The sequence below is a fragment of the Ambystoma mexicanum genome, chromosome 6q (genome assembly GCF_040938575.1).
Source record: "Ambystoma mexicanum isolate Mex_15411 chromosome 6q, UKY_AmexF1_1, whole genome shotgun sequence".
NCBI classification, from domain to species: Eukaryota; Metazoa; Chordata; class Amphibia; order Caudata; family Ambystomatidae; genus Ambystoma; species Ambystoma mexicanum.
Window position 1 is genome coordinate 1,655,115,340 of NC_090937.1, and position 25,934 is coordinate 1,655,141,273.

Here is a 25,934-nt window from a genome sequence, read left to right on the forward strand (position 1 = left end):
TGCTTCCCAGGAGACCGTGTCTTCCAGCACCAAGAAAGCAGACCCTTGCGGTAATCGGCAGTAAATGGCTCTGAAAATAGGTCTTGCATGGAAGGCTTAAACCAGCGGACAAGGGGCGGCAGCAGGAAAAATCACTTAGCCTGGATTGTGCTCCCTAGAGTAGAGAATTTAAACTACTTGAGAAATAATAAAATGGCCAGCATTGGTGGGAACATTCTTCAGCAGGTAGCCAGACCTGCTTCTTCCAGGTTCCAGTACAGAGAGCCAGGAAGGAGCAGGGACCAGGGAGAGCCTCAAGTACCACTGCAAAAAGGGACCGGGCAGATGCCAACCCTCCAATCGATATAGGGGCCTGAGGGCAAATGGTCAAATCAACACCCAAACGGGTTGGTCAGTAGCACTGTCACTAAGCCTTGCGTTTGAGCTACAATAATCTGGTGATAGTCCGGGACCTTAAGAGTAAATTCCTCTGCTGAGCGCCTTGTCTCGTAATGTTTATCTGGGATGATGGTTTTTGATCTTCCTCAACTTGTCCGCCCCCACTCATTGTCAGGGCAATACCCGACTTGATTTCTGCTGCTATTTCCTTGATCTCTACTTTACCTGCTCTCCAGCTAGATTGATCTGATCATTTTGTAATTCCTTTCGTTCTAAGGGTTACCTCTCTTTTTTTTGCTATATCACTAAACCTATAGTGTTTAAACGCTGTTGGCAGCTAGCTGATACAGCATTAGTAAGGCAGGATATAGTAACTGCATGTTCGACTCTTCCTGAGTTGAATCTGGCAACACTCGCCCACATGCTTACTAAGACAGCTGATCTTTTTGCGCTGGTAAAACTGTGGCGGCAGCGGGCTTGTCCATCTGAGCTGTGCTTTGATGAAACTTTTAAAGGCCCTTTGCCTTGAACGGCGGCTGGCAGAGTGCAAATGGAGGAATTCCTATTTTCAATTTGATCGGCTACTTCTTTGCCAGATGATTTTTCATAAAGCGTTGGTTGCTGCTAAATGTAAATTGTACACAAAGTGGAGGCGGCTCTCAACCAACCTAGAGAGCTGTTTGAGACTGTGCGGTCTCTGTCTTCTCCTGCAGCTGCTTCAGTGGTGGCTGCTCCTTCACAAGAGCTCTGAGTCGAGAGTCCTTTTCTAGACCATTGCAACTATTCGTAGTTCTATTGCATTTGCAATGTCCGGTATTGGATCACCTTTACCTGTCTCAGTTGTTGCCTCCTTTCTGGAGCAGTGATCCTTTTTTCCTGAATTCTCTGTGGAGGAAATTGTTACGGCTACATGTAGGCTTAAATCTTCCTCTGCTCTGGACTCTAATTCTCTGACAAAGTGCAAGGAAATTATGCCTAAGATCGCCCCTGTGCTGCATCATCCCCATGCTTGATGCATGCCCTGGTGAGCCCTCTTCTAAACAAAAAAAAAATAACTTCTCTCGATCCAGCTCGTGTCTCTAATTTCCGTCCTACTTCCTTCCTTTTTTTCTGAAGCTTCTTGACTTTCTGGTTTCTCTGCTTCTTAGCTCTTTCTTGGAATCTTCCTCTGCTTGATCCCTTTCGGTCTGGTTTCCGTCCCGGTCAGTGTACAGAGAGCGTGCTGGTCTCCGTGGTTAATGGCCTTGCTTGGCTCTCTGACCAGGGGGTCAGGGGTAGGAGCGCTGGTCTCATTAGATCGGTCAGCAGCTTTTGATACGGTCGATCACCCCACCCTGTGGGCTCATGTGTATATTCTGCCTCTTGTTGAGCTCATCCACTCCCATGCTCTCTGGTGCTACTCCTAATCTGATATGCAAATAATTGTGTGACTCGATCTTTCCCATTCTGGTCATGTGTCTCAGCTGTAGAGTTGCCTGGAGGACGTGGGGTTTTGGATGGGCCAAAACTGGCTGAAACCTAATGGGGACAAGACTGAGATTCTGGTGGTGGGTGGTTCCCTCCCCCTTTCCGTCTCCTCTTTGGACTCCCTTGTTTTGGCCTGTCTCCTTTGGTCTCTTTCCCAGCCCAGCTCCTGTTGTAAGGAATTTGGGGGTTAAAATGTCTTCCCCGCCCCCCTCTCACACTTGAAGCCCAGGTGGCATCAGTTTGCCAGTCAGGCTATTATAAATGTATGGTCTTGCGGAGGGTTTTGGGTTTTCTTCCTTCCCAGCTACATGCACCAGTTGTTGCTACGCTGGTTTTGAGTACCACAACCTCTTTACTTGATTCGTTATTTGCAAGTGCTCCAATTCTGATGCCTGGATGACTCGCGCCTCCCACTGTGTCCATTTCCTCTATTCTACGGCAGCTTCATTGGCTCCCCGTAGCCCAGAGGGTACAGTTCAAATTCTTGTGTATTGTACACCTGGCCTTCTATGGCCAGGGGGCTGAATATCTGCAGTGCAACTTTTACCCCTATGTCCCTAATTGGCCACTTGTTCCCATATGCTGTGTACTATCCATGTGCGTGGGTGCGGCTCGCCTGTGTAGGTGGTCCCCTTCTCAGTGGACGCAGCCAAACGTTGGAATTCACTTCCTTTTCATCTTCAGGAGACAACAGATCACTTGTCTTTTCACCGGGTACTAAAGGCACATGTCTTTTGTATAAACTGTGAGGCTGTTCCCACTCTTCTCAGCTCTTTGAATGTCCCTACTTTAGCACCAATATTCCCCTGGGCGAACGCCTGCTCTAAGTGTACTATCATCGACATAAACTACTCCCACAGGAATTGATGGGGAGAGCCAGGAACTTATTGAGCAGCCTTTTTGAGCCTACCTTTGGGTTGATCTGAAAAAAGGAAGCCCTTAAATCCCTAAATAGCAGAGAGCAGGGTTTTAAAAATGCATTCGTACCCCAATAGCTTCCAAAAGAGTGGGCAAATGGCTTAGCCAAAACGTGTACAGCTGCCACCAATCTTACTTCCAGAAAGGGAATAAAATGCCGTACGAGAGGTGCCCCTAGAACTAGGTGCCTTAGGGGCGACAACCTATATATATTCAGCAGGGCAAAAAGTTGGAATGGCTTCAGAAGAAGTCCCTTTGGCCACCAAAAGTAGGTCAGTCGGGTTATCCAAAAAATAGAGGGCAAAATGAAGCCCCAAAATTAGGAATTTGGTGTGTTTAATGAATCGATAAGTACCAAAATAAACTGTAGCTTGCTCAAAGACTTTAGTTTATACTGGTTGCACCTTAATTTGGCATCTTGGGCACTCGCAGAGTAGGATCTGAAGAACCTTATTGTTCCGTGTCAAGCAGTCCCTTCCTCTCCCTCTTTGAGTAGTAGGAGAAGTACATAGGTGTTACTACGTGCCACTAACTTTAAGAAACCAATAGTATGTGTGAACGGTTGCTTCGCTGTTTATGTATACTTCTAGCCTTATTTTCCATTTTTAATGCATCTTTGAATGGCAGCTACTTTACATGCAATACTTATAGGAAGAGTGTATATATTTTGCAATAGGTCTGTGATCGTTTGGGAGCCAAGCATACCTAGCTACCTTGCATTCACCCATAGTAGACGCCAAGACTGCTCTGCCATGGTGCTAAAGAGAGTTTAGACTGTTGCACTTAGGATCGTTGAAGGGCCGGAATGATAGCTCGGGGACAACACACTGGTTTTGGAATCAACTCCAAGCATCATGGGTTTGATCCACGTTCCCACACAGAGGCTGGACACCGGCATGACGCGCGATGGAAGAAATAATTAAATGTGTTTTCATAGGGGGCTATAGATAATTTCCCTTGCAATGTTTCTTGGTGACACCACTGCCACGGTGTTAATCTAGTGTCTTTTAATGAACACCTTAGCTAGCAAAGGGAAGCAACCACACCACGCATCCTCTGCTGTACCACTGTTGGAGTGATTACTGTGATAGTCATGCCTGATAGCGTCTGTCCCTTTCATTGCTTTGAGGTTCCCTGATGAACGTAAGTGACATGACTCCCATGAGCTGGTCTTGCACCTTTTTGTAGTCTTATCTACTGTACCCTAATTCCCCTCTACTGATCGGTTTAGCCCTTACACCACACAGATGTGCTCTGCATCATGTATGTCCTGCCGATTGCTTTCGCCTACTAGTGTTTGCTGTTGATCTATTCGATTCATTGTTGTTAACCACTTTGATCTTTAATGGCTTCCCATTGTCGTCTGCTTCCTCCCTGCAGTTTTGGGTAATAGTATGGCGAGCGGCGGACACTTTGCAGCAGCTGTCGTCTATTTTACTGAAGCTATAAAGTTAAACCCTAGGGACTACAGGTGAGCCTTGTTTCTTTTGGGGTCCCTTCGTTTGGGGGAGACTGGCATGTAGACTCTCAGCATGTGCTGTTTCTATGCCAGTCCATTTCCATCCTACACATGCAATACATTAAGCTTCCTGTCAGGGGGTGGGGGGGGTGGTGGTCGGGGGATGGGACAGATTTCCTTTTTGCGTATTCCAATCCTAGATTCCAATGGAATCCCAAACTGCTTTGTCTTGTCACTTGTCTGCACTTAACGGCAAGTAAAGCTTTTTTACATTTCCTTGCCTAGTTAGTGCACTTATTTTTGCGGGCTCTGGTGAGCACTTACTGCTGCCAGTACAAGTGGACTGTGCCCCCGTTTCGTGTTTTCTGTTTTAATGCAGCACAAACCACTTTGTAATGGTGTGTTACAGGAGTTCTTCGTATGCGTTTTTCCCCTCTTGTTTGGTGACTGTTGGGGAGATGTATCATTTGTATGCTTCATCACCTCTCCTAGTGAGACCCCCAGGACTTTTTGCTGGCCTTCTGGACATTTTTCCTCTCATTCTTGTTCGCTCTGTCGGTTGGAACTCTATTCTTTGTATTATACCTGTTCTGTGGAGTCTGTCTGCTCCGTAGCTCTTAAAGGTATCTGTGTTTTTACAACTGCAGTACACAGCTCCTTATGGTCAGTGTTGCTGGGGACCCTTAATGTCCTTCTTTAAGATAATCCAGCATGGGGTCTGGCATTGATTCACATGCTCATGAATATTCATCGTCAGGCTGGGAATCCTCTGTAAAAGAAAAGTTTCATTTTCACTTTAACTGTATTTCTCCTCTAAACCAATCGCTGTCCTCTGGTTCATACTGCCTCATCCAATGACGGGCTTCTCCCGAAGCCCCTCCTCTGGCTGCCATCTTCTGATTTTTACTGCACACTTCAGGTTAAATCTTTGTTCCAGAAGAGCCTGTGTGCTCTTTTTCTCCATCTGCTGAAAGCGGGGAACCGTTGTTGGGGAATTTCAGCGCCCCTGAAGGGCGAAGATCGTCGATGTTTCTAGAAGGCCACTGTACTTACTTTGCGCCCTCCAACCATGATGGAGGGAAGGTCCCTCTTCTGGCCCTGCACCAAGTGCGGGCTACAGAATGTTTGTGGAGGACAAGCACCTGCAATGCCGTCTGCATCCAGACCACAAGGAAGATTGCCAAAATGCCTCGGCTTCTCCCAAGAAGATGACGGACAGGCACAGTAGACTGGCAGCGTGGCTGAACGCCAAGGCCACTGCCCAGTGCTCCGAGCAGGGTCATGCCTTACCAAGGACTGGCCGGTCTGAGAAGCTGTCTTCTAGGTCCTTTAAGGGCGCCTCATCCGTGGGGCCCAAAACAAGGCCAAGAACCGCAACTCCGGGCCCTCGGGGGCGCCGTGCAAGTGGGTCCCATGAACGACTGGGCGCCTCCATTGCCAGCTGGCAATCGAGCTCCTCCTCGAAGAGTAATTTGTCCAACCCGGTTATGCTTTGGGAAAAGCCTGAAACCAGGGAACAAGGAGAAGGCCGACCTGCCCAAGGGGGACCAATCGGCACAGTAGAAGTCTTCAGCGATGGAGCCAGTAGCGGCTGCACTTATGAAGGCCAAAGGGGGCTGACCCTGTGATGTTAGCCCCCACAGCGCAGACGGTGTCCCTGCCCGCGAGGTGCAAAACCAATGCAGTGACGTTGGCGAAGTCTGCTAGCGCGCCGGAGAAGGGGATGCCGGCTCCGACCCCTCAGGGTGGAAATAAAGGGCGGGGGAGATGGGGAAATGAGGCCCCAGACCGTGTCCCAGGGCATGGTGGACATCAAAAGGACGAGGACCTGAGTCGATACACACGCTCCACGAGGACGTGGAAGAGGAGGAGGCTGACTGCGCCGGCCCTAGTGTGCTGTTTACGCCAGCTCAGCCGAGGGATGCGTCTATGGACATCCTGTCAACCCTCCACACCTTGGTGTCGGAGATCCAGAAGATGCTGCAGGGTCTGGTTTCTATGTGTTGGGGATAATTCTCATTTCTCTGCTAATTCCCTTCAACCTTCGAGACCCCTAGCTCTTTTGCTGGACTTTGGACTTTTTAATTTTAACCCTGAAGTGAATGAGACTTTTTTTCTCACTCATGTGTTTTTTTACCTAATTTGGATTTTGTGTTTTCACTGTTTTAGAGTCTGACAAACTCCATAGGCATCTGTTTTTTGTATGGTAACACACAGCACCTTCAGTATAGTGTCACTGAGAAATCCTTTGGGTTTCTCAAGGTTTAAATGCCTTTTCTTGGGTGAACTACAGTTCCCAAGAACAGTAAGTGAAATTGACTTTATTTACCTTTTCTCTTTGTGGGTCCAGCGCACACCATCCTATGTGGCGTGCTGGTGGGGGGGAGGGGGGGGTGGGAGGGTTACCTAGTAGCCCCTTATCCTACCTTCTCATGTAACATTTTTGTTACCCTCACGACGTTAAATGGCTGGTTGCAGTGGTTTACTTTTTTCTACCATTGTGCTTTTCTACCACAGACTGAACCCTCAGCTACAGTACAGCACCCATGGGTGACCATTTTGTCCAAATGGCCCGTGTCGTCTTTTTTCACCTTTTTTCTGTTTGAGGGGTCTTCCTTGGGTTGTATTCTGTGCGTTGAAACAGTTTTGAGCCCTTTGTTTGTCTTGCCTTTGGCATGTTTCAGCCCTGAAGCCCGCCCCTGGCTCAAGTGCCTGGAAGGACAGGATTTGAGGGAGGGTCCTAAAACTCCCCTGTCCTTGGTCTCTAGGAATGCGTGAATGAAACTAGTCCTGATTGGCTGGTTGTTCTTTTAGGCAGCCACCCTGCTGTGATTGACATCCTAGGCTGTGCATGAATGGGAGAAGGCGAGGGTTTTGAGACTACAGGCAGTCGACCACTGGGAGAAACGCCCAATGCAGAAACCGTGAATGCAACCTCCTGTACCTTTGAATTGCCCGGTGAAGCCCTGCTGCTGTGCTGACCCCCTTTTTCACCTCGACAGAAGCTCTGGTTGTAACAACTTCTACCCTTGAGTTAGTGGGACCAACTAACCCTGAGACGGACTCCACTGGGCCACCATTCCCAACTTGCTGTGACTGTCCATTGCTGCGAGCGCCCAATGCCCGGGTTAAAGTGTCCATAGTCGAGGGCAATGTCTGCCGTGGGACGAATCTGGCTAGAAACTCCTGTAGATAGCAGGACCTCCAGATTCGGAGTCCCCTTGCTAGCGTGCAGGACCGAGGGAGTGAAGGAAGTCCAACCAGTGTCCGTGAGCCGCATGCTAAGCGCTGAAACCGCGAAGTACTGCTGAACCGAAAAGAGTCCGTAGCTTCCGTCGACCTTCCTGAGTGCTGCCGCAGGAGCTCTCCTGACGTCCCACCTCTACAAGAGGTACTGTTTAGGCTACCTTATTGTCTTTAGCCGCACTTTTCTCAAGTGGGGAATTGCATTGGCTTACCTTTTTCAAGTTGATTTCAACTCCCTTGTCACAAGTTTAACAGCTCATGACCCTGCACATGATTTCTCTGAAAATCTAACTTTGTGCAAGACATTTTGTGCATCAGATCTGTAGACTGTCCAAATGACTTTGGCTGTCCAGGCTCCCTAATGGCAATCTTCTAAATACATTGACTTTGATACTGTTTGTCCCTCATAGGAGGTAGCTTGATGTATACTGGTACTGCTGGGAAAGGCTTATCTAGACTTCATTGGAGGATGTTGAGAAATTGTTCTAACCTTTTTACTTCTCTTACCATTTTCTTTCTGCAACTCGGAGCCTACAAAAGTGTATTGGTGTGATTTATATAAATGCAAATACCATCCTTTATGCTTGAAGTCACCTCATGGTGTCGGAGTAGTGTATGGAGCATATCCAAAGATGATCCACTGGCTTTATTGGACCTGAAAAGTAATTTGAAAGTATATTTGAATTGTTACAACAAATTGCCTTTTTAAAGAATGCCTTTTTAAAACTGACGTTAAATAACTATTTCTAACTGAAACCTAAGTATTACTTGGATACTTGTATTTACGGATTTCAATAGTACAGCTCTACATCTCACATGTACCCCTCTTGAGATAAGCCTGGCTGCTCAGTCACACTACCAATTTCTGTAGTACATACCTATACCAAAAGGTGGGTTACCTAATACCAAGCAGATACGTGTTGTAGTCTCGCCCAGTGTGACTACACCTTCTTACCTAACAATGTGGTCCCCCAGGCGTTTCATTTGCCGCTAGCGAAGAGGGAAGCATCATCCAACTCCCCCATTTCAACCTTCACATCTGCATCGGGCACCCTCTTACCAAGTAGACCCAGGTACGGGACGGATACGGCCACAGCGACAATGGACAACAATATCTTCACAGCGGGTCCCCGCAGCCTAGCGCGTCCCCACCGGATGAGGTGGGATTGTTCATTCCATGATCACCAGAGCCTCTGAGCTGTTCCAGCTTGTGCCTGAAGAAACCAAAAAGGAGGGTTTCCTGTACCAGAGGTGTGACGCCAAGAGGAAGACCATGGCGGTGCCCCTTCTGGACGACGTGTGGGAGGAGGGCCTGGCTCTCTTGAACCCTTGCACGGCTCTGGCCAAGCACGTTAGGCTGGAGTAGTAGTACTGGGTGCCGGAATCCACACCCAAGTGCCTGAGTCGCAACCATCGCCGGATTCAGTGGTTTAGGTGGCTGCGAGGAAACAGTCAGCTAACCCGTCCTCTTCAGTCCCTCCGGACAGCGAGGGGAAGAAGATGGACGTCATGGGAAGAAATGTGAACTACACTGTGGCGTCCACCGTGAAGGTGGCCAACGCACTGGCGATCCTAGCCAGGTACGACCGGGAGCTGTGGTACAAAGAGGATCCGATTTTGGAGTTTCTCCCCAACGAAGGGAGGATGGAGCCAATCTATTTCAGGAGGGGAAATAGCATCTGATCACACCATCACCGTGGTGCTGGACATTGCCGACATAGGGTCCCAGCAGATGGGGAATGGTGTCTGCCTTCGTCGCTAATGTTTGTTGAAGGCCACGATTTTCCAACAGGAGGTCCAGGCGATGGTGCTAGATCATTCCGATGTTCGTCAACGAGTCCCTACAAGCCATCAAAGCGGATACAGAGACTGCCCGTTCCCTGGGCAGATTTCTGCTGCACCGCTCTTTTCGCTCCTCCAGAGGCAAGTTGAGCAGATCATCAAAAGGTTTTTCCTCATCGTACCATCAGCCTTCCAGAAACGCTGCTCAAGAAGACTAGAGTTCATTCCCAGGCCTACAGTGGAGGACAGAGGCGCGATCGCCCGCAAGGCAGGATGCCAGCGCCGAAGCAAGCCAGGACGTGCACCCTGGTTGGAGGCCGGCTGACATGTTTCATCAGCGAATGGGGCTAGCTCACCACGGACAGATGGGTGCTGGACACTTAAGGACATGTCCTGGAATTTTCATGCATGTGTGGCACATCCCTCAGCTCTTGGAGGTGGTGTGGGCCATACTGTAAAAAGGGGCGATGGAGCTAGTTCCCCAGTGACTGGGGCTCTGAGTCTATTCGACATAGTCAAAAAGAAGACCGGCACTGGTGGCGGCCCATCTGCGTCTGAGGTGTACCGGTACCTCAACGTCTGGCTCATCCGGGCCCGGAGACGACCGTCCAGCTGCTGACAGATCTGGGATTCTCCAACTATCCAAAGGCCTGCTTGGCACCATCGCAGAACGTGCTGTTCCTGGGACCCAGACTCAATACGGTCTCCTGCCAGGCGTCATGCTCTGAGGAGAGTGGCTATTCAGGGGAGAGTGCAGCGATTGTTGTTGATGAATACCGCCATGGTGCGAACCATCAAGTCGTTTGCTCGGCATGCCATCTTGCATATATCTTATCGGTCTCTGTGGGTTACAGATGCAACCTCTTCAGTAGTTCCTGGATGCAGGTGTCTGGAAGCTTCGCGGACAAGTTCCCGCTTGATGAGGAGTTCTGTCGGGCAATAAGGTGGTGGGGCATCCCCTCCACCATCGCCCGGGGGAACAGGGTTTCAAAACCCCTCATACCAGGAGACTGTCACCACAGATGCTTCCCTGGAAGGCTGGGGAGCCCCCACCGGAGGTCTGCACGCCAGAGGCCTGTGGCTGCCGGAGAAGTATCTCCATAACAATATCTTAAAGTACGAGCAGTGTTCTGGGCCCTCAATTCATTCCTCCCATCTCTGTAGGGCAAAGTGGTGAGGATCTTCATGGACAACACCGCCACAGTGTTCTACATCAGGAAACAGGGTGGCACTCTATTCCCGACGCTCTCCAAGGAAGCGCAGGACTTGGGGCGCTGGGCCTTCAGCCAAGGGATGTTCCTTGTTCCTCTTCACCTAGTGGAGTCGGGAACATTGCAGACTCCCTCAGCAGGGAATTGCGCTCCTGCCACGAGTGGAAACTTCGGCAGGAACCAGTGGACCGGATCTTTGTCAAGTGGTGCAGGCCCCAGATCGACCTGTTTGTGACGGCAAACTCTGAATGCCAGATGTTTGTCAGCAGATTGCACCAACCCAGGAGCCTGGGGTTGCGTTCTCCTTCCGGTGGGAAGGCCCGTTTCTGTACAAGTTTCCTCAGTTGCCTCGCCTTCTCCGAGTCATCAACACGCTCGGACAGTGCTAATGCAGGATGATACTCATCGCCCCAGCGTGGCAGAGGCAGATTTGGTGCCCGGATCTTCTCATCCTGTCGGCGTTGCCTTCTGTCAAGCTGCCAGTGGTTCAGGATCTTCTCACCAGAGGAGGCGGCGCAATCCTTCACCACAAACCAGGATCGCTCAACCTGAGACCTTGGCACCTGCAGCCCTAGAGTTTAGAGGATATGAGTTGCCTGCAGGTTGTAGGGAGGTCCTAGCCATGGCCAGGGCATTGTTGACTTTGAAATGCTACAGTCACAAGTAGAAGCGTTTTGTTATGTGGTGCGGATCTCAGAAGATTACCCCTCTGAGGGTCACAGCCCCACAGATTCTTCCATACTTGCTATCCTTGGCCATGGCCGGACTGACACACGCTTCTATCAAGGTACATCTGGCGGCTATCTCCCACTACACCAGGTCTCCAGGAAGATCTTCACTTTGTGCTCACCGACTGGTCAAGGAGTTTCTCAAAGGACTGTTTAGATGTTTCCCGCCGGTGAAGGCTACTGCCCTGGCGTGGGAACTCAACGTGGTTGAGTTGAGGCACAGGGGGGCCCCCCCTTCTAGCCTATGCATCAGGTTCCTCTCGTGGGAAACGGCTTTCATTGTGGCCATCACCTCTGCCAGGAGGGTAGGTGAGATCCAGGCCTTATCCTGCAAACAGCCATATCTGATTTTCCACGAATCGAGGGTGGTGCTGCGCAGGCACCCCTTTCATGCCGAAGGTTCAGTTGGAATTCCACCTTAACAAGCCTTTGGTGTCAACGGCTTAAAGGCCTTGCACTCGCTGGACGTTGCCCGTGCCCTGAAGTTGTATGTGACACGCACAGAAATTTTCCAGAAGTCTTCTCAGCTATTTATGAACTTTGGTCCTGTGAATCATGGGAAGGCCTTGTCCAAGGCTTCCATCTATAGGTGGCTCTCTGGCTGCATCACGACTGTCACCGGTTGGCATACCGGCTGTCGGAGAACCCACTCCACCAGAGCGATTGCTACGACGTTCCTGTCTGGTGTGCCCGTGCTGGACATCTGCATGGAGGTCCATGCATACCTTCACAAGATTCTACCGCGTCGACAAGGATTCCACCGAGGAGTCCAGAGTCGGCCAAGTAGTGCTACGCAACTGTTCGCTTGAGGCAAGTCTGTTCCAGAGGTAAGAGTTGATTGCCTCTGTTGAGCCTTGTCACCTCCCGTGGTTGTGTAATGTTGTACTGCTATGTATTCGTTATTCATGAGCATGTAAATCCCTGACAAGACCCCATGCTGGAGAAAGAACAAGTTACTTACCTGTAACTATTGTTCTCCAGCAGGGGTCTGGCATGGATTCACATCCAAACCCTCCCTCCGGGCCCTGTGCAGCTCTTTGTGGTTATACTGCCACTTTACGTGCTTACAAAATCTGAACATGGCTGCCAGAGGAGGGGTTTCGGGAGAGGACTGTCATTGGATGGGGGCAGTATGACCCAGAGGACAGTTATTATTTTAGAGGAGAAATACAGTTTTAAAGTGAAACTGTTTTCTTTTATGGAGGATTCCCAGCCTAACTGGGAATATTCATGAGCATGTGAACCCGTGCCAGACCCATGCAGAGAACAATAGTTACAGGTAAGTAACTTCCCTGTTTTTCTATATCCTAGAGTAACTACAGTTCGTGGGGATAGAGATATGCTCAGTATCTCTGCCCTGAGATTGGCACTCACCACCTTCAGTGGAGTGCCAAAAGGGATGCATAGTATTCCCCCTTCTAAATGCTCATGTGACTTAGTCACATAGACGATCACCTAGTTATGGCTGGTGGCAGTGTTCTACTATAGTTTTTTAAATTTTTTTATTCCACAGGCTATGTCCCTAGAGCCGGTACTGCACAATAGGGGCACCCAAGTACCAAGTTGGGGCCTCCCTTCTTTTTTCACTGTTACTAGTGTGGTTGTTCTTTGTTAGCCCTTCTACATTCGGGGAGGAGGGCAGGTCTGTGTGTGTTGCTTTTGGCGGGAACCCTTTGCTATCCCCGCCTAGGCTCTCGAGTGTCTAGGCAGGCAGGAAGTGGAGGGGTGTTCCACCCCCCCGTCCTTTTGTCTGCCAGTGTGCTTGAATAGGTCCAGGTCCCGCTCCCACAGGGGGTCTGTTTGTCCTGATTGGACAGCCAAATGCCCCTTTCTGTAAAATGCTGAGATTGCAGTGGAGTGTGTGCTCGAACTGTATAAAAGGTGAGCCTTCTAGAGTGAAAAGCAAGTCGACCACTGGAAGCTGAAATAACCGAAGACGACGACCAGATAAGCCTGCAGACATTTTGCAACACCGTGAAGTGACCACTGCTGTCCTGACCCCGTTTTCTGTGCAACAGAGGAGCTCCAACGAGGACTCCTTCCCTTTGACTGGTATGAACAACCAGTCCCAAGAAGAACTTTGAAACAAGCCATCTCCCAAGGTCCAAGGAGATTCCACAGCTGCGGAACCCCAATACTAGGAGACCTGCTGCCCATTTTGAGTGCATCGTCTTAGAAATGCTGAATCCATCCAAATATTTGCTGAACCCGTAGGGACACTCCATAGATTCGATCCAACTCGCCCTAAACCCCTTAACAGAGCATGGGACTGCAGGATGCGAAGACTGAATGGGCGATCCGTGCCCTTAGTTGGTGCTGCAGAAAAGGCGCTAAAACCAGTGACCCCAGAAATTGTGCTACAGGTCCTCACTCGCGACGGCTGCAAAGAGATCATGTCCATTGTCCTCCCTTCAGTCATCATACCAAGCAATCCAAAAGGTTGAGTCCAGAGCTGCAACATTGCGGAGCATCCAGCACAGACATTTTCTTCTAACCTTTAGGTACTCTGGGGGGGGGGAAAGGTATTGCTTACCTGATTCCAAGAAGTCGCTCCAGAGCATTGGCGTGCACATAGGTATCCAGGGCAACCCCCTCTTATCTCCGGCCCAAGCCGTTGCTTGTGTCCCCTTCTCAAGTCGTTTTAAGGTCTCCCTTGTTAGTTGATAATTTGCTGCTTCAATAACACTAAACTGGAAGAAATCACATAAACCATTCGTAATTCTCTGCTCTTCAAGCCTTCTCTGAACTGCCTTTAGCTACGGTTGTGTTCTTGGACTTAAAGGATTTACTAGGCGAAGAAACAGTGTAGAACCTTGAACTAAGCTTATGTTACAATAACCATTTTCCTCCCTGTAAGGCACTTTACTATGTGTTTGCAGAGCAAATGCATTACCGTATAAACCGCTGAAATCCGCATGAGTGCGCATTAACCGATAATACAATAACATTCTTTTCACTTCCTAACGTTGCTACATCAGCAGCCGTGCCCTGCCATCAACTGCACGGGCCGCCGCTCTACTGCAGGAGCAGCTGGAGCCCGTATTGATCACTCACTGGTGCCGTCACTGGTGCCTGCAACCCTGCTGGCCCGCCGAAAAAAATACAAGTAAACTGCATTTATTTGTTGCATTTACTCCTGTAAAGGCATGATTGCCTTTTATATGCCTGATTTTACCTACGACCATCTTCCCGACGTCGTGCCACGAGTAACAGTCGCCGTCCCCATTGCATCCGAATCTAAGATGGCCACTGCTCGCCTTTGTTGATCCTGGTTGCCTAGCAACCTACGTGAGCCCACGGCTATAGGCCGAGAGGTAAGCCGGAGGCGGAAGCCGGCCCACCTCGGCTAAGGCCTACGCATACTAAGGGCCCTCCTGTCTGCCCCTGTCTGCCACTGCGCTACAGCGCGGGACACTGTCCTGCTGCCTCCCGGCCCCCACAAGCCTGAAAAATATCCCCCTACCATCATCAATGAACTCGTGCTCCATTTTGTTGCTCTGCTGACTTCCTAACACAGGCAAAGCACTAACGTATGAACACTTCCAGGACTCCCACGGACAACAATGCTCCCGGTCATATGCCCGTAGCCCCGTGTGGCCTGCTGCTGAGGCTGCCTTCCTAGCCCCGTTGGGCTCCAGTAAGCCTCCTTCTGTTTCACTGTTTTTGTTTTTGCCTGCGCTCCGTGCGCGTTTGTGCTGCCCCCTGCCCCCTCCCTCCTCCCTCCTCCTCACTCCTCCTCACTTCCTGGTCCTCCTTCCTCTCTCCCTTCCCGCCTCCCTGCCCACCCACAACCCCCCTCCCATTCCTCTCCCCCAACCTTAAATCCCACCTCCCCTGGGCAGCCCCCCTGCCTGGCAGCCCCCTCGGCTAAGGGCCCCTTAGGCAAAGGGCGGCTCCTACGGCTCCCTGTGTGTCTGCAGGTGTCCGCAGGGGACGTCGGGCGCCAGTTTTTCGCCTACTATCTCCACCACCTGCCGGCCCACCCCTCCTACACCTGTTCACCTCAGGCATCTAACATCTCGGCCTTCACCTCACTGTGTTCCACAGTTGTGGCTACTTGGTTTTTTTTTTCTCCCCTCGCAGGTTTTCTCAAACTTAGGTGGCCTCTCCACTGGGTGTACCTAATACGCATTACTGTTCTCTAAAATGTGGTAAACTAGGGTTTTCTCCCCTCGCAGGTTTCTCAAACTTAGGTGTACCTAATACGCATTACTGTTCTCTAAAAGGTAGTAAACTTGGCCTTTGCCGCTCACTTCCTGTCTGCGTGCTCTCGTATCGTCTGTCTCCCCCCCCACTCCCTCCTACTCCATGGTGCTCTCTATCTTGCCTATCTTCTCTAACTGCTGCTCTATTGACTATCCTGCTCTCCTCACTAAATCTGGTAGGAAAAAGTTTAAAAAGGACATCCTGGTCTCCAACCCAGGCCTACCTATCGCTGACACCTACACTAGTACCTGCTCCAAGGAAACTTACTGACATCCTCTTTTTTGTGCCTTCGCCTGACCTATGGACCCTTCATATGGTCTCTGTGCTCTCTCCTTTCTCCTCTTCTCCCATTAATGGTGGCACCCGTTGGGATGTCCTCTTTGCCCCCTTCCGCTCCTCTAAGGCCATAATTAATGTCTACGCTAATGGGACCGTCTTGGTCCAAGGCCCTCAGGCCAACCTTCACCGCTTGGATAGACGCTGCCCCACGCCTCATCAACTTTCTTTCCTCTCCTGCTGTCCCCCCTCCTCTGTCCTCGGCTACCTTGCCTCTCCCCTCACTCCCTGTCCCCTCTCTTGCTCCTTCTTCACTTCCCTCTTCTACACCTCCGCAGGGCGTACCTCTGATCTGTACCCCTCCCCGGAAGTCCTTCAAGGATGGCAACCTTCTCCACATTGCCACTCTTAACTCTCGCTCTGCCATCAAACATTCCTCTGATATCTGTCGCCTTCTTGAGGAACTGGACCTGGATGTCCTCGGTCTCACTGAGACGTGGTTCACGGCCAGCTCTGTCACCAGCTTTGACACACTCCTACCTGACGGTTACAAGATCCTCTCCGTGCCCAGGCCCAACCGTGCAGAGGGGGGTGTGGCCCTTATCTTCCCTGAGTGGATTCCTGCCACTGTCACTCCTACTCCTCTTTTGAGTGTCTTGTCTGCCGACTCTCTCTCTCTCCTAGCCATTCCCTTACAGTGGCTACTATCTATCGGCCACCTGGTCAAATTTCCTCCTTCCTCTCTGAGTGGGCTGACCTCTCCTCCTCACTCCTGGCCTCAACCACTCAACTCCTCTTCCTTGGTGACTTCAACATCCACCTGGATGCCTCCTGTCCCTCCTCTGGACTCTTTCGTGACCTCTGCGACTCTCTCTCTCTCTATTCTCCCGTCTGGGCCTACCCATTCTGCAGGGCACACTCTTGATGCTCTGATCTCTTCTGACCTTCCCCTCTCCGTCCCTCTCTCCACTCCTCTCTACTGGAGTGATCACTTTCTCCTATGCTCCCACCTCACCCTCCCTACCCCACAGGCAAAGCCACCCTCTTCACTGCCACCCACCTTCTCGGTCATCCGACCCATGAAGCGCGTGTCAGTTGAGGCTTTCGCTGCTACCTTCTCGCCCCCTCCATCCCCCCCTTCGGCTGACTCCCACCCTGACACAGCCCTCTCCACGCTCCACTCTTCTATATCTGATACTCTTGATATCCTTGCCCCTGTCATGAGAATCCACCTGAAGCCAAAAGCCAAATGTAACTCCTGGTATGACTCGGATCTCGTCACCCTAAAACGCAAGTGCAGGGTGGCAGAGAGGAAATGGCGTGCTTAAAGTACATCCTCTGACAAACTGGCCTGCCGTCTGCTCCAAAGGCAATACCGTCTCTCTGTTCTCACCAAGAAGAGAGCCCTTATCCAAGCCTGCATCTCTGCTGCATCTAACAACTCGGCCGAACTCTTTAAAATCTGCAAGGATCTTGCCAACCCAGCTGCAGTCTCTACCTCTCCTGTCCCCTCCCAGGCCCTCTGCACTGCACTGGCCTCTCACTTCATCTCTAAAACTCAGGACATCCTGTCCACACTCTCCTCCTATCACCTCCCTCCATCTCTTCCTGGCTCTTCCTCTGGCCCTTCTGCAGCCACCTCACCTCCCTCCTTCTCTGCCTTTCCCCTTTTTTCTGCTGACGAGGTTTCCAGACAAGTCCGATCTATGAAAGTCTTGTCTAAACAGGTTCACCCCTGCTCCTCCAAAGCTATCAAGGACCACATCGACTCCCTGGCTCCTGCCCTGGCTGACATTTGCAACCACTCCTTCACCTCTGGAGTCTTCCCATCCCCCCCTTAAGCACTCCCTTGTGCACCCTCTTCTTAAGAAACCTTCGTCCGACCCCTCCTGCCCGGCAAACTATCGCCCAATCTCCATCACTCCCTTCCTGGGCAAGCTCCTGGAGAAACTGGCCATCTCCCAGCTTAACCTCCATGCTGAATCTGTTGGTAGTCTCCATGACCATCAATATGGCTTCAGAGCTGCCAGAAGCACGGAAACTGCTCTCCTGAACATCCGTGAGGACCTGCTCTCGAACCTCGACTCCAACACTCTGTGTGTTCTCATTCTGCTCGATCTCTTTTCTGCCTTTGACACTGTCAACCATGCCATCCTGCTCATCTGTCTGTATCACTGGTCAGGCTCTGGCGTGGCTGACCTCTTTCCTTTCCAATCGACCCTCCCAGGTCCAACTAGGGTCCTTCCTCTCTGACATCTTTTTCACTACCTGTGGTGTCCCCCAGGGATCTAATCTCTCTCCCTGGCTGTTCAACCAGTATCTGGCACTCCTTGCCCACCGCATCGCCACTCTCTGCCCCAAATTTCAGTGCTATGCGGACGATACCCACCTCATTTTCAGGCTACCCTCGGCCTCCTCCTCTCCTTCCCTCATCTCTGACTGTCTGTCTGCTATCCAGGAATGGTGTGCCGCCAATGACCTCTGCCTTAATGCCAGTAAGACTGAGCTTCTACTCATCGGCATACCCACTCCCTCCTTCCCTGCAGCGCTCTGGCCAGCCTCTCTTGGCCCGCTTCCTGCTCCTACTTGCAAGGCAAAAAACCTCGGGGTCATCTTCGACTCGACACTCTCCTTCTCTCCTCATATATCTGACGTCTCTAAGAAGTCACACTACCAGCTGCACCTCCTCAGAGGTGTTCTTCCCTTCCTCTCCTTCCCCCAGAAGCTCACGGTCTCCAGAGCCCTGGTTCTCTCGAAGCTGGACTACTATAACAGCCTCTATCTTAATCTGCCTGCCTCCACTCTCCGCCCTCTGCAACTTATCCAGAACAGGGCTGCAAGACTTGTCCTTGGCCTCAAGCCCAGGGACCATATCTCTCCAGGACTGAAATCTCTACACTGGCTCCCAGTGGCTGCGAGGATTAAGTTCAAAACCCTCTGCATTGTCCACAAGGCCTTCTGGGGCCTGGGGCCTAAATACCTTCAACTCTCTCTTCCTAAATATCTTCCTTCCCGAGCCCTTCGCTCATCTGTCTCCAACTTCCTCAGGGTCAGCAGTTTCTCGAAGCAACGAGCTGGGGGTAGATCTCTCTCTGCGACAGGGGCCTCCCCCTGGAACAGCCTTCCTGCCTCCCTGAAACTTGAGGAGAACCATCTTCGGTTCCGGAAGCACCTCAAAACCTTCCTCTTTGCTTCTGCTTTCTCTCTCCCCTGCTAAATTCGTCACTGAAACTGCACTCAACCTGCACCTGGGCCACTCTCACCGACCTCGGCCCTTGGCACAGCCACTCTCCACTTGCACTGCCTCCCTGGCAACCCCTTCACTGCGGGACTGTCTCTGCATCCCTACAGCTCCCACCTCCCAGCACTTGTCTGCACTTTTACCTTGCACTTGCCACCAGCTGGCCCTATTTATTTATTTTTATTCTACTTACCCTGTTCAGCACTCCCCTTCCCCTTGCACGTTTTCCCTTCCCCCGTACCCCTGCACTTGCGCGATCTGAATGACACCTGGCCTAGTAGGATCGTTGTCTGTCTTCCCCTTGTTCCCCTCTCCCTGCCTCGTCGCGCCTTGAAACACTTGTGTATAGGCGCGTTACAAATGCCATATCATATCATATATGCTGGAGGCAATATAACCGTAAGTCACACCCGCCTACTCTCTAAGCCCGCCATAAGACTTGCCCACCGCACCCTCAGTCTTTTACGCAACAGTCAATGCTAAATGCTCCCATCCCATGTAATCCACGTTTTGCCCTCATAGCCAATACTGTGTATCTGCATTTTGCCCTCCTGGCCAATACTGTGTAATCTGCATAGGGTTAGCAAACCCACATACAGTATGTACCCCCGCCCTTCTACGCCTGCCTTGTAAGCATGCTACTCACCCTAATGACCACACCACAGCCCTATAGCCTAGAGCCTAACCCCTATCACCAAATCGCCACAGTCGCCCTCTCACGATGGACCTCCTGCCCAACCACTCACACTCCAAAAAACACACCAGGCACACTGATACCTAACCTTAGCCGTAGACTAGACAGACTCAGAACCTGCACCTCTCCTATCCACTACCAAGCCACCCCTACACACATACCACACAAACTACCGACTTAGCTCACGCACCACCAAAATGAACACACGCCACCACTCTGACAACATATGCCATAGCACCAAGCAAACACCTACCACACCTAGCGGCCACTCCTACTCTCTACGTACCGCTGTACCCAAACCAGAAGCTCCTACCATAACCACGATGAACCCTTGCCCCACGCTTTACAAGTGTGCCCTAATCAATGTACGATCACTCAGTGCCCATGCCCTAGAAATAAAGGACCTAATAACCACCCATAACTTAGACATTCTCGCTATCAGAGAGCTGGCTTAACAAAGCTTCCTGCCCAGCCATCACACTAGCTCTACCACAAGGGTATGCCATTCCTAGACAAGATAGGACTGCCAAACAAGGGGGGGTATCCCTTATTCACAAAGACACTTTCTGTCAGAACCATACCCCACCAAGAGGAAGTAAATGTCGACATTCTATCAGTCAAGCTAGCCCTCTCACCAAATAGCACAATAAATATTCACACCATTTACCGTCCACCTGGCCCCACCACCAATTTCATAAATCAAGTCAATCACCTCCTAGGAAACAATATCAAAAAATCCACCAAATCTCTACTTGTAGGAGACCTTAACCTAGGATTCAACGACCTCAAGGACCAAGCTGCTATCTCTCTAGCCAAAGACCTCCATGACACAGGCTTCTCCCAAAAGATCACTTCACCTACTCACTCAAAAGGACGCATCCTAGATTGGATCTTAGACCACAATTGTAACACAGCCATCACGTCCAATATTAGCCTCCCATGGACCGACCACAACCTTCTCCTATTCGACATCCCGGTCTCAATAAGCACTAAAGTGCCTACCGCAGCACTGGCGACCTTAGCCAGAAGTGCCAAAAAACTCACCGCGTATAACATCAGTGCACTCCTTAATCTGCCATGATTAGCGCCCTCGTTCTCCACAGACCCTAACATCCTCGCAGAAATGTACAAATACACCATCACAATGGCTGTCAACACCGCTGCCCCATTGGAAAACAAAAAAGAGTCATTCCACTCCAATTCCTGGTTCACAGAGGAACTCCAAACTCTGCGCAGAGACAAACGCCAGGCACTAAAAAACTGGCAGTGTAACCCTGATGACACCACAAAATGTAACTCCAAAGCCATAGCTAAAAAAAAAAAAACATGCCATCTTCCTTGCGAAATCTGAAGCCTAGAACCACTGTATCTCCGCTGCCAATTCCCACTCTAAAGAACTCTTCAGTATCTTTAAAGAATTAACCGTACCACCCACCTGCCCTGACGAGATCGTCAAAGACGAGGCATGGTGCACAGGCATACAATCAGCCATGCTTGCAAAAATAAACCTCCTCCAAAAGAAGATATCCCACCATTTCAATACCCTACCCAAGCAAAGCAGACGTGCTCAGACTAAACCAAGTGTAAAAACCAGCAATATGCCCAAATTCGCCTTCACTGAAATCTCCGAAGCTGAGGTCATTGACATCTTACGACACCTCAAACCCTCGCAATGTAAGGGTGATGTATGCCCCCCTAAAATCATCAAAGACTGCGCAGAACCGCTCGCCCTGCTCCTCACGGCATTAATCAATGCATCTTTCAAAATGGGCCTAGTCCCAGACAGCCTTAAAGAGGCCTGGGTGCGCCCACTCTTAAAAAAAAAAATCCACGCTAGACCCCGCTAATCCCAACAACTACCGACCCATTACAACGGTCCCATTCCTCCTGAAAATACTTGACAAGGCCGCCAACAAACAGATTGAACTTTACCTTGAATCAAACGCAATCCTAGGAAAAAGACAATCTGGGTTCCGCAATGGACACGGAACTGAAACCGCCCTCCTAGACCTAAAAAAACGAAATCGCCAACATCCTGGACAAAGGCAAGCCCACTCTCCTCCTTCTCCTTGACCTTTCAGCCGCGTTTCATCTGGTAGCTTACACCACACTCACCACTCATCTGACACATGCTGCACATTTCTCTAAGGACGCAGCGTCTTGGGTAACCTCGTTCCTAGTGGGCAGAGCTATGAAGGTTTTCTCTAACGCAGGTCATGCAGCACCCTCCAAAATCCACTGTGGTGTCCCACAAGGTTCCTGTACTGCCCCCACGCTCTATAATCTTTTTACCAAACCTCTCTTTGATAAACTAGACGCACTAGGGATCACTTACACTAACTACGCAGACGACACGCAGGTTCTCCTTCCCCTGACGGGGAATTATCATCAAGACGCCACTAACTTACAGCAAATCTATTCCACCATACAAGCATGGATGGCTACTAATGGCCTCTGCTTGAACGGGGACAAAACCGAAATACTTATTCTAGGCCAGAAATCCACACTCTCCAACCTTAACCCGCTGTACCTCAACTTCAACATAGATAACTGTATCATCCAAGTTCTATCTTCAGTCAAAACACTAGGGGTGCATATAGACGCTACCTTATCCATGGACAAACAAGTCAGCGCCATAGTCTCGGCCTCCGCACTGAGTACTAAACTCATCAATGCCATAAAACCATTCCTAAGGACAACTGCCTCTCCATTGCCAGAGCAACCATAGGAGCTAAACTAGATTAGTTGTAACGCTCCTAGCCGGAACATCAAAACAATACCTAGCTAGGCTCCAAACAACTCAAAACAATGCTCTTAGAGCAGCCCTCGGCATACCGAAAAGAGATCCCATCACACAAGCCAGGAAGACAGCGCACTGGCTCCCTGTCAAGAATCGTATCTCCTTCAAAATTCTCACAACCACGTATAAATGCATCAACCGCTCAGCACCCTCTTACCTATCTGACACATTATGTAAAACTCAATCCATCAGACCGATCAGCTCTCAATACAATAGTCAACTAATTATACCACTCATCAATAGAAATAAGGCACGAGGCATAGGCTTCCCCTTCCTCGCACGTTGTAACTAAAGAATAATATCGTCCAATGTAACACCAACGGTCTTGAACTGTATGTAACTAAGTATAAGCAACACTGTAACAAGCGCCACGATACCTCCGGTCTGCTGTGCGCTCAACAAATGCGAATTCATAAATAAATACAAATGTAACCGTGAACCAAACACAAAGGTGAGTGTCCTTTGAAGTAAGTGTTCTAATATAAACGTCTGAAGTATTTAAAGTGATTCCGGTGTAAATATAATATATACTTTTCTATAGAACTATGTGCAAGTGCTGCTTTGCTGTGCCTGTCTAACTAGATTCAGTGTACTTGCCCTTAAGCCTGACTGCTCTGACACTCTACGAAGGTTCTAAGCTAGTACAGACTGATACTAAGAGTTGGGGGATCTACAAACCACTGGGATAGTTTACTATAGTCTTACTGCCAGTAAGACTTCGAAACTCCCCTAAAATACGTACTTTGCACCTTTTTCATGTGCGTAGGATGGGCTGGAGGCAGTGAGCAATGTTTTCCAGTGCTTGTTTGTTTTTTCCTGTTAATGTAATTTTTCTAAATTGTTCCGGTAGATTTCTCTTTGTATGATGTCGCAACTCCCCGTCAGTCCCCCAGCACTTTTTGCTGGACACCTGGATTTTTGGTCTGGTTCTCCTGCTTGAGTGGGAACCTTTTTCCACACTCGCCTCTCCTTTAACTCTGATCTAGGGCACCTTGTGGCCCCCTTTTGGGGTTAATTGTGGAGTTGTGCTTATTTGTAGGCACTTACTTTTTAATGGAAAACCTCCTAGAGATTCCCCTTAATTATTTCTTTTCTTTTCCAAACTAACTTATTACCAGCGCAGGGGGATACTTTTTATCCTACCTGTGTTTTCGTTTCCGAGATCCGCACATGTCACCTTATGCGGAGTCCTGAGGGGATGTTGTGTGTCCCTTTTCTCGCCTCTCCAGTAAGGCTGGTGTCGATGTACCTTTTGTACTTTCTATCGAAGGCTCTAGTTGCTGCTTCGATAGGCACACAATGCACCTAAAAATGGTGATCTTGCCCTGAGCAAGATGGCTTGTCCTTTCTGGTCTCTTGTACCATGCTAGGCGGGGGAGTATCCCCTTGTCTTTGCTGGTCTTCTCATAGAAAAAACATGAAGGTTCATGGAGTGCCTGGCAGCACAGGAAGTGGGGAAGGTCAACCAAAACTCTCCTGCCTCTCTCCTTGCCGTGTGCCTGGCTGAAACCAGTTCAGACTGGGAGGCTTGCTGTCCCCATTGGACAGCCACCCCCAAGTTTGAATGGTGCATGATTGGTGGACTCAGCCGGTGTTCCTGATAAATTCTGAGGTCCGGGAGCAGAAACTGAGTAGATTACTGGAACAAGAAGATTCTGAAGAAGGGGACCGAGAAGGACATCAGCAGCACTTCCAATGAACGCCAGAATCTGAGTCGTCGCTGCTGCTGTCCTGACCTCATCACTGCAATTGACGGGTGTTGGGGAAAATTGTCAGAAATGTGCCGATTCCTCTCTACCTTAGAGACCCCCCAGCACTTTTGCTTGACTCTAGGACTTTTTCATTTTTAACCTGGAAGAGTGTGACCTTTTCCCCATCCTCATGTATTTTTACTGTGATTTTAAACAGTTTCTTTAGGTTATGCAGTCTGACAAACTCCATAGGAGGCATTTTTTTACATTGTGACACAGGGAAGTCTTTTGGATTTCCCAAAGGTTTAAAAACCTTCGAGGGGATTGGGTCCACCGACGTATTCCATATCTATGACCGTAATCACCACAGCTGTGCTGCTTCGGAAATTCTTTCAGGCGTCTGTGTCCTGCGTTGATGAGTAGGACGCCTGTAGTTTCATTTCTGTTTTTTTCGCGAACGTGTTTGCTTCGGAGATCTCGGCGCGCCTCGACTCTTTGGAGTTTCTGTTCTTTCGGCTCTTCGAACCTGTTCGTTTTGTGAAGTTCTCGGGATGTCTTCCTCTTCTTCCACCCCGCGTCCGGGCTTGAAGTGTGGGGACTGCGGGTCCAAGATGTCGGTGACAGACTTGCACAACGCCTGCCTCTGGTGCCTCGGGGAGGCCCATGACACGGATGATTGTGTCGACTGCCAGTCGCTAACTTCCAAGGCCTTGCGGGAACGTAAGAAGATGTCGGTCGGTAAGGTGTCCAAGCCCCGGAAGGCGAGGTCCACTGGGCTTTCGACGGATGATTCGAGGGGCGACTCGCCGCATCGTAGTCGTAAGTCTGGGGGGTCTCGGTCCCGGAGTGGGTCCCGCCACTCCTCTGCCTCTTCGAGGCACTCCCGGAAGCGCTGTCATCGGTCGCCTTCCCCGTCCTCCTCCGAGGACTCCGCCCGTCGGTGGGTTTCTTATCCCACCAAGCGTTCCTCTCCGGAGGAATGGGCTTCCTTCGGGAAGAAAATGTTGGCGATTCTTGAATCGCAGGGCTCTAGTCCGGCCGCGCCTACGAGAGGGGTCGGCCGTGACCGTACTAGAGACCCCGCTCGTACGCCTTTGGGCTCGGGTGGTCGGCACGATTCGCGTGAGAGGTCCCGCTCGGACAAGGGGAATCGTTCTAGTCATGCCTGTTCCAGGTCCCGGTCCTCGACGCCCTTGAGACCACGTGAACCTGTGAAGTCTTCGAAGAAGACATAGACGCCTGTGGCGCCGAGGTCGTTGACGGACTCTCTCGAGGCCTTGCCTCCGAGGAAGTCGTCGACGTCTAGGCTGTCGAGAGACACGCTCGGGGCTCCGGCCTCAAGGCCTGTGTCGATGCTGTCGGCGCCACGCTCGACGTCGATGGCCTCGACACCTTTCGAGGCTGTGGTGTTGGAGGTACCCCATGGCACGGGGGAACCCGCTAGGAGGGCTCTGGCCAAAGCAAAACATGTCTTCCTCCCTTATTCAATGCCCACTTTCCAGCCTATGGATTATATTTCCGTGGTGGAAGAGGGTTCTGAAGATGGGTTGGTTCCTGACAGGGTACCAGATGAGATTCTTTCTGGTCATAGCCAGATTGAGGACCTGCGTCAGTCACTGGATGACGCCAGTGGTCTGGACACTTCTCCAGAGGTGGAGTTCTGTAGGCCTGAGCCTGGCACCCATGCAGAGTCATCGTACCGGCGCCTTATGTCGAGGGTCACAGACTACTTGGGGTGGTCGGCGCCCCCAGTTGATTTTGTGCAGGATGACCTTGCGGATATCCTCGATTAAGGTCCAACCACTGACCCGGTACTGCCATTCCATATGGATCTGCA

General features: G+C 50.5%; 1 protein-coding gene across 2 annotated transcripts in view; it reads left to right on the plus strand.

Moving 5' to 3' along the window:
• Positions 1-25,934, plus strand: part of TTC31 (tetratricopeptide repeat domain 31) — a 317,092-nt gene that overhangs the window by 208,214 nt on the left and 82,944 nt on the right. For both annotated transcript variants that reach the window (XM_069632487.1, XM_069632488.1), the window contains one exon: positions 4,144-4,234. In XM_069632487.1, coding sequence (XP_069488588.1) covers positions 4,144-4,234 — 91 coding nt within the window. The remainder of the gene's footprint in view (positions 1-4,143; positions 4,235-25,934) is intronic.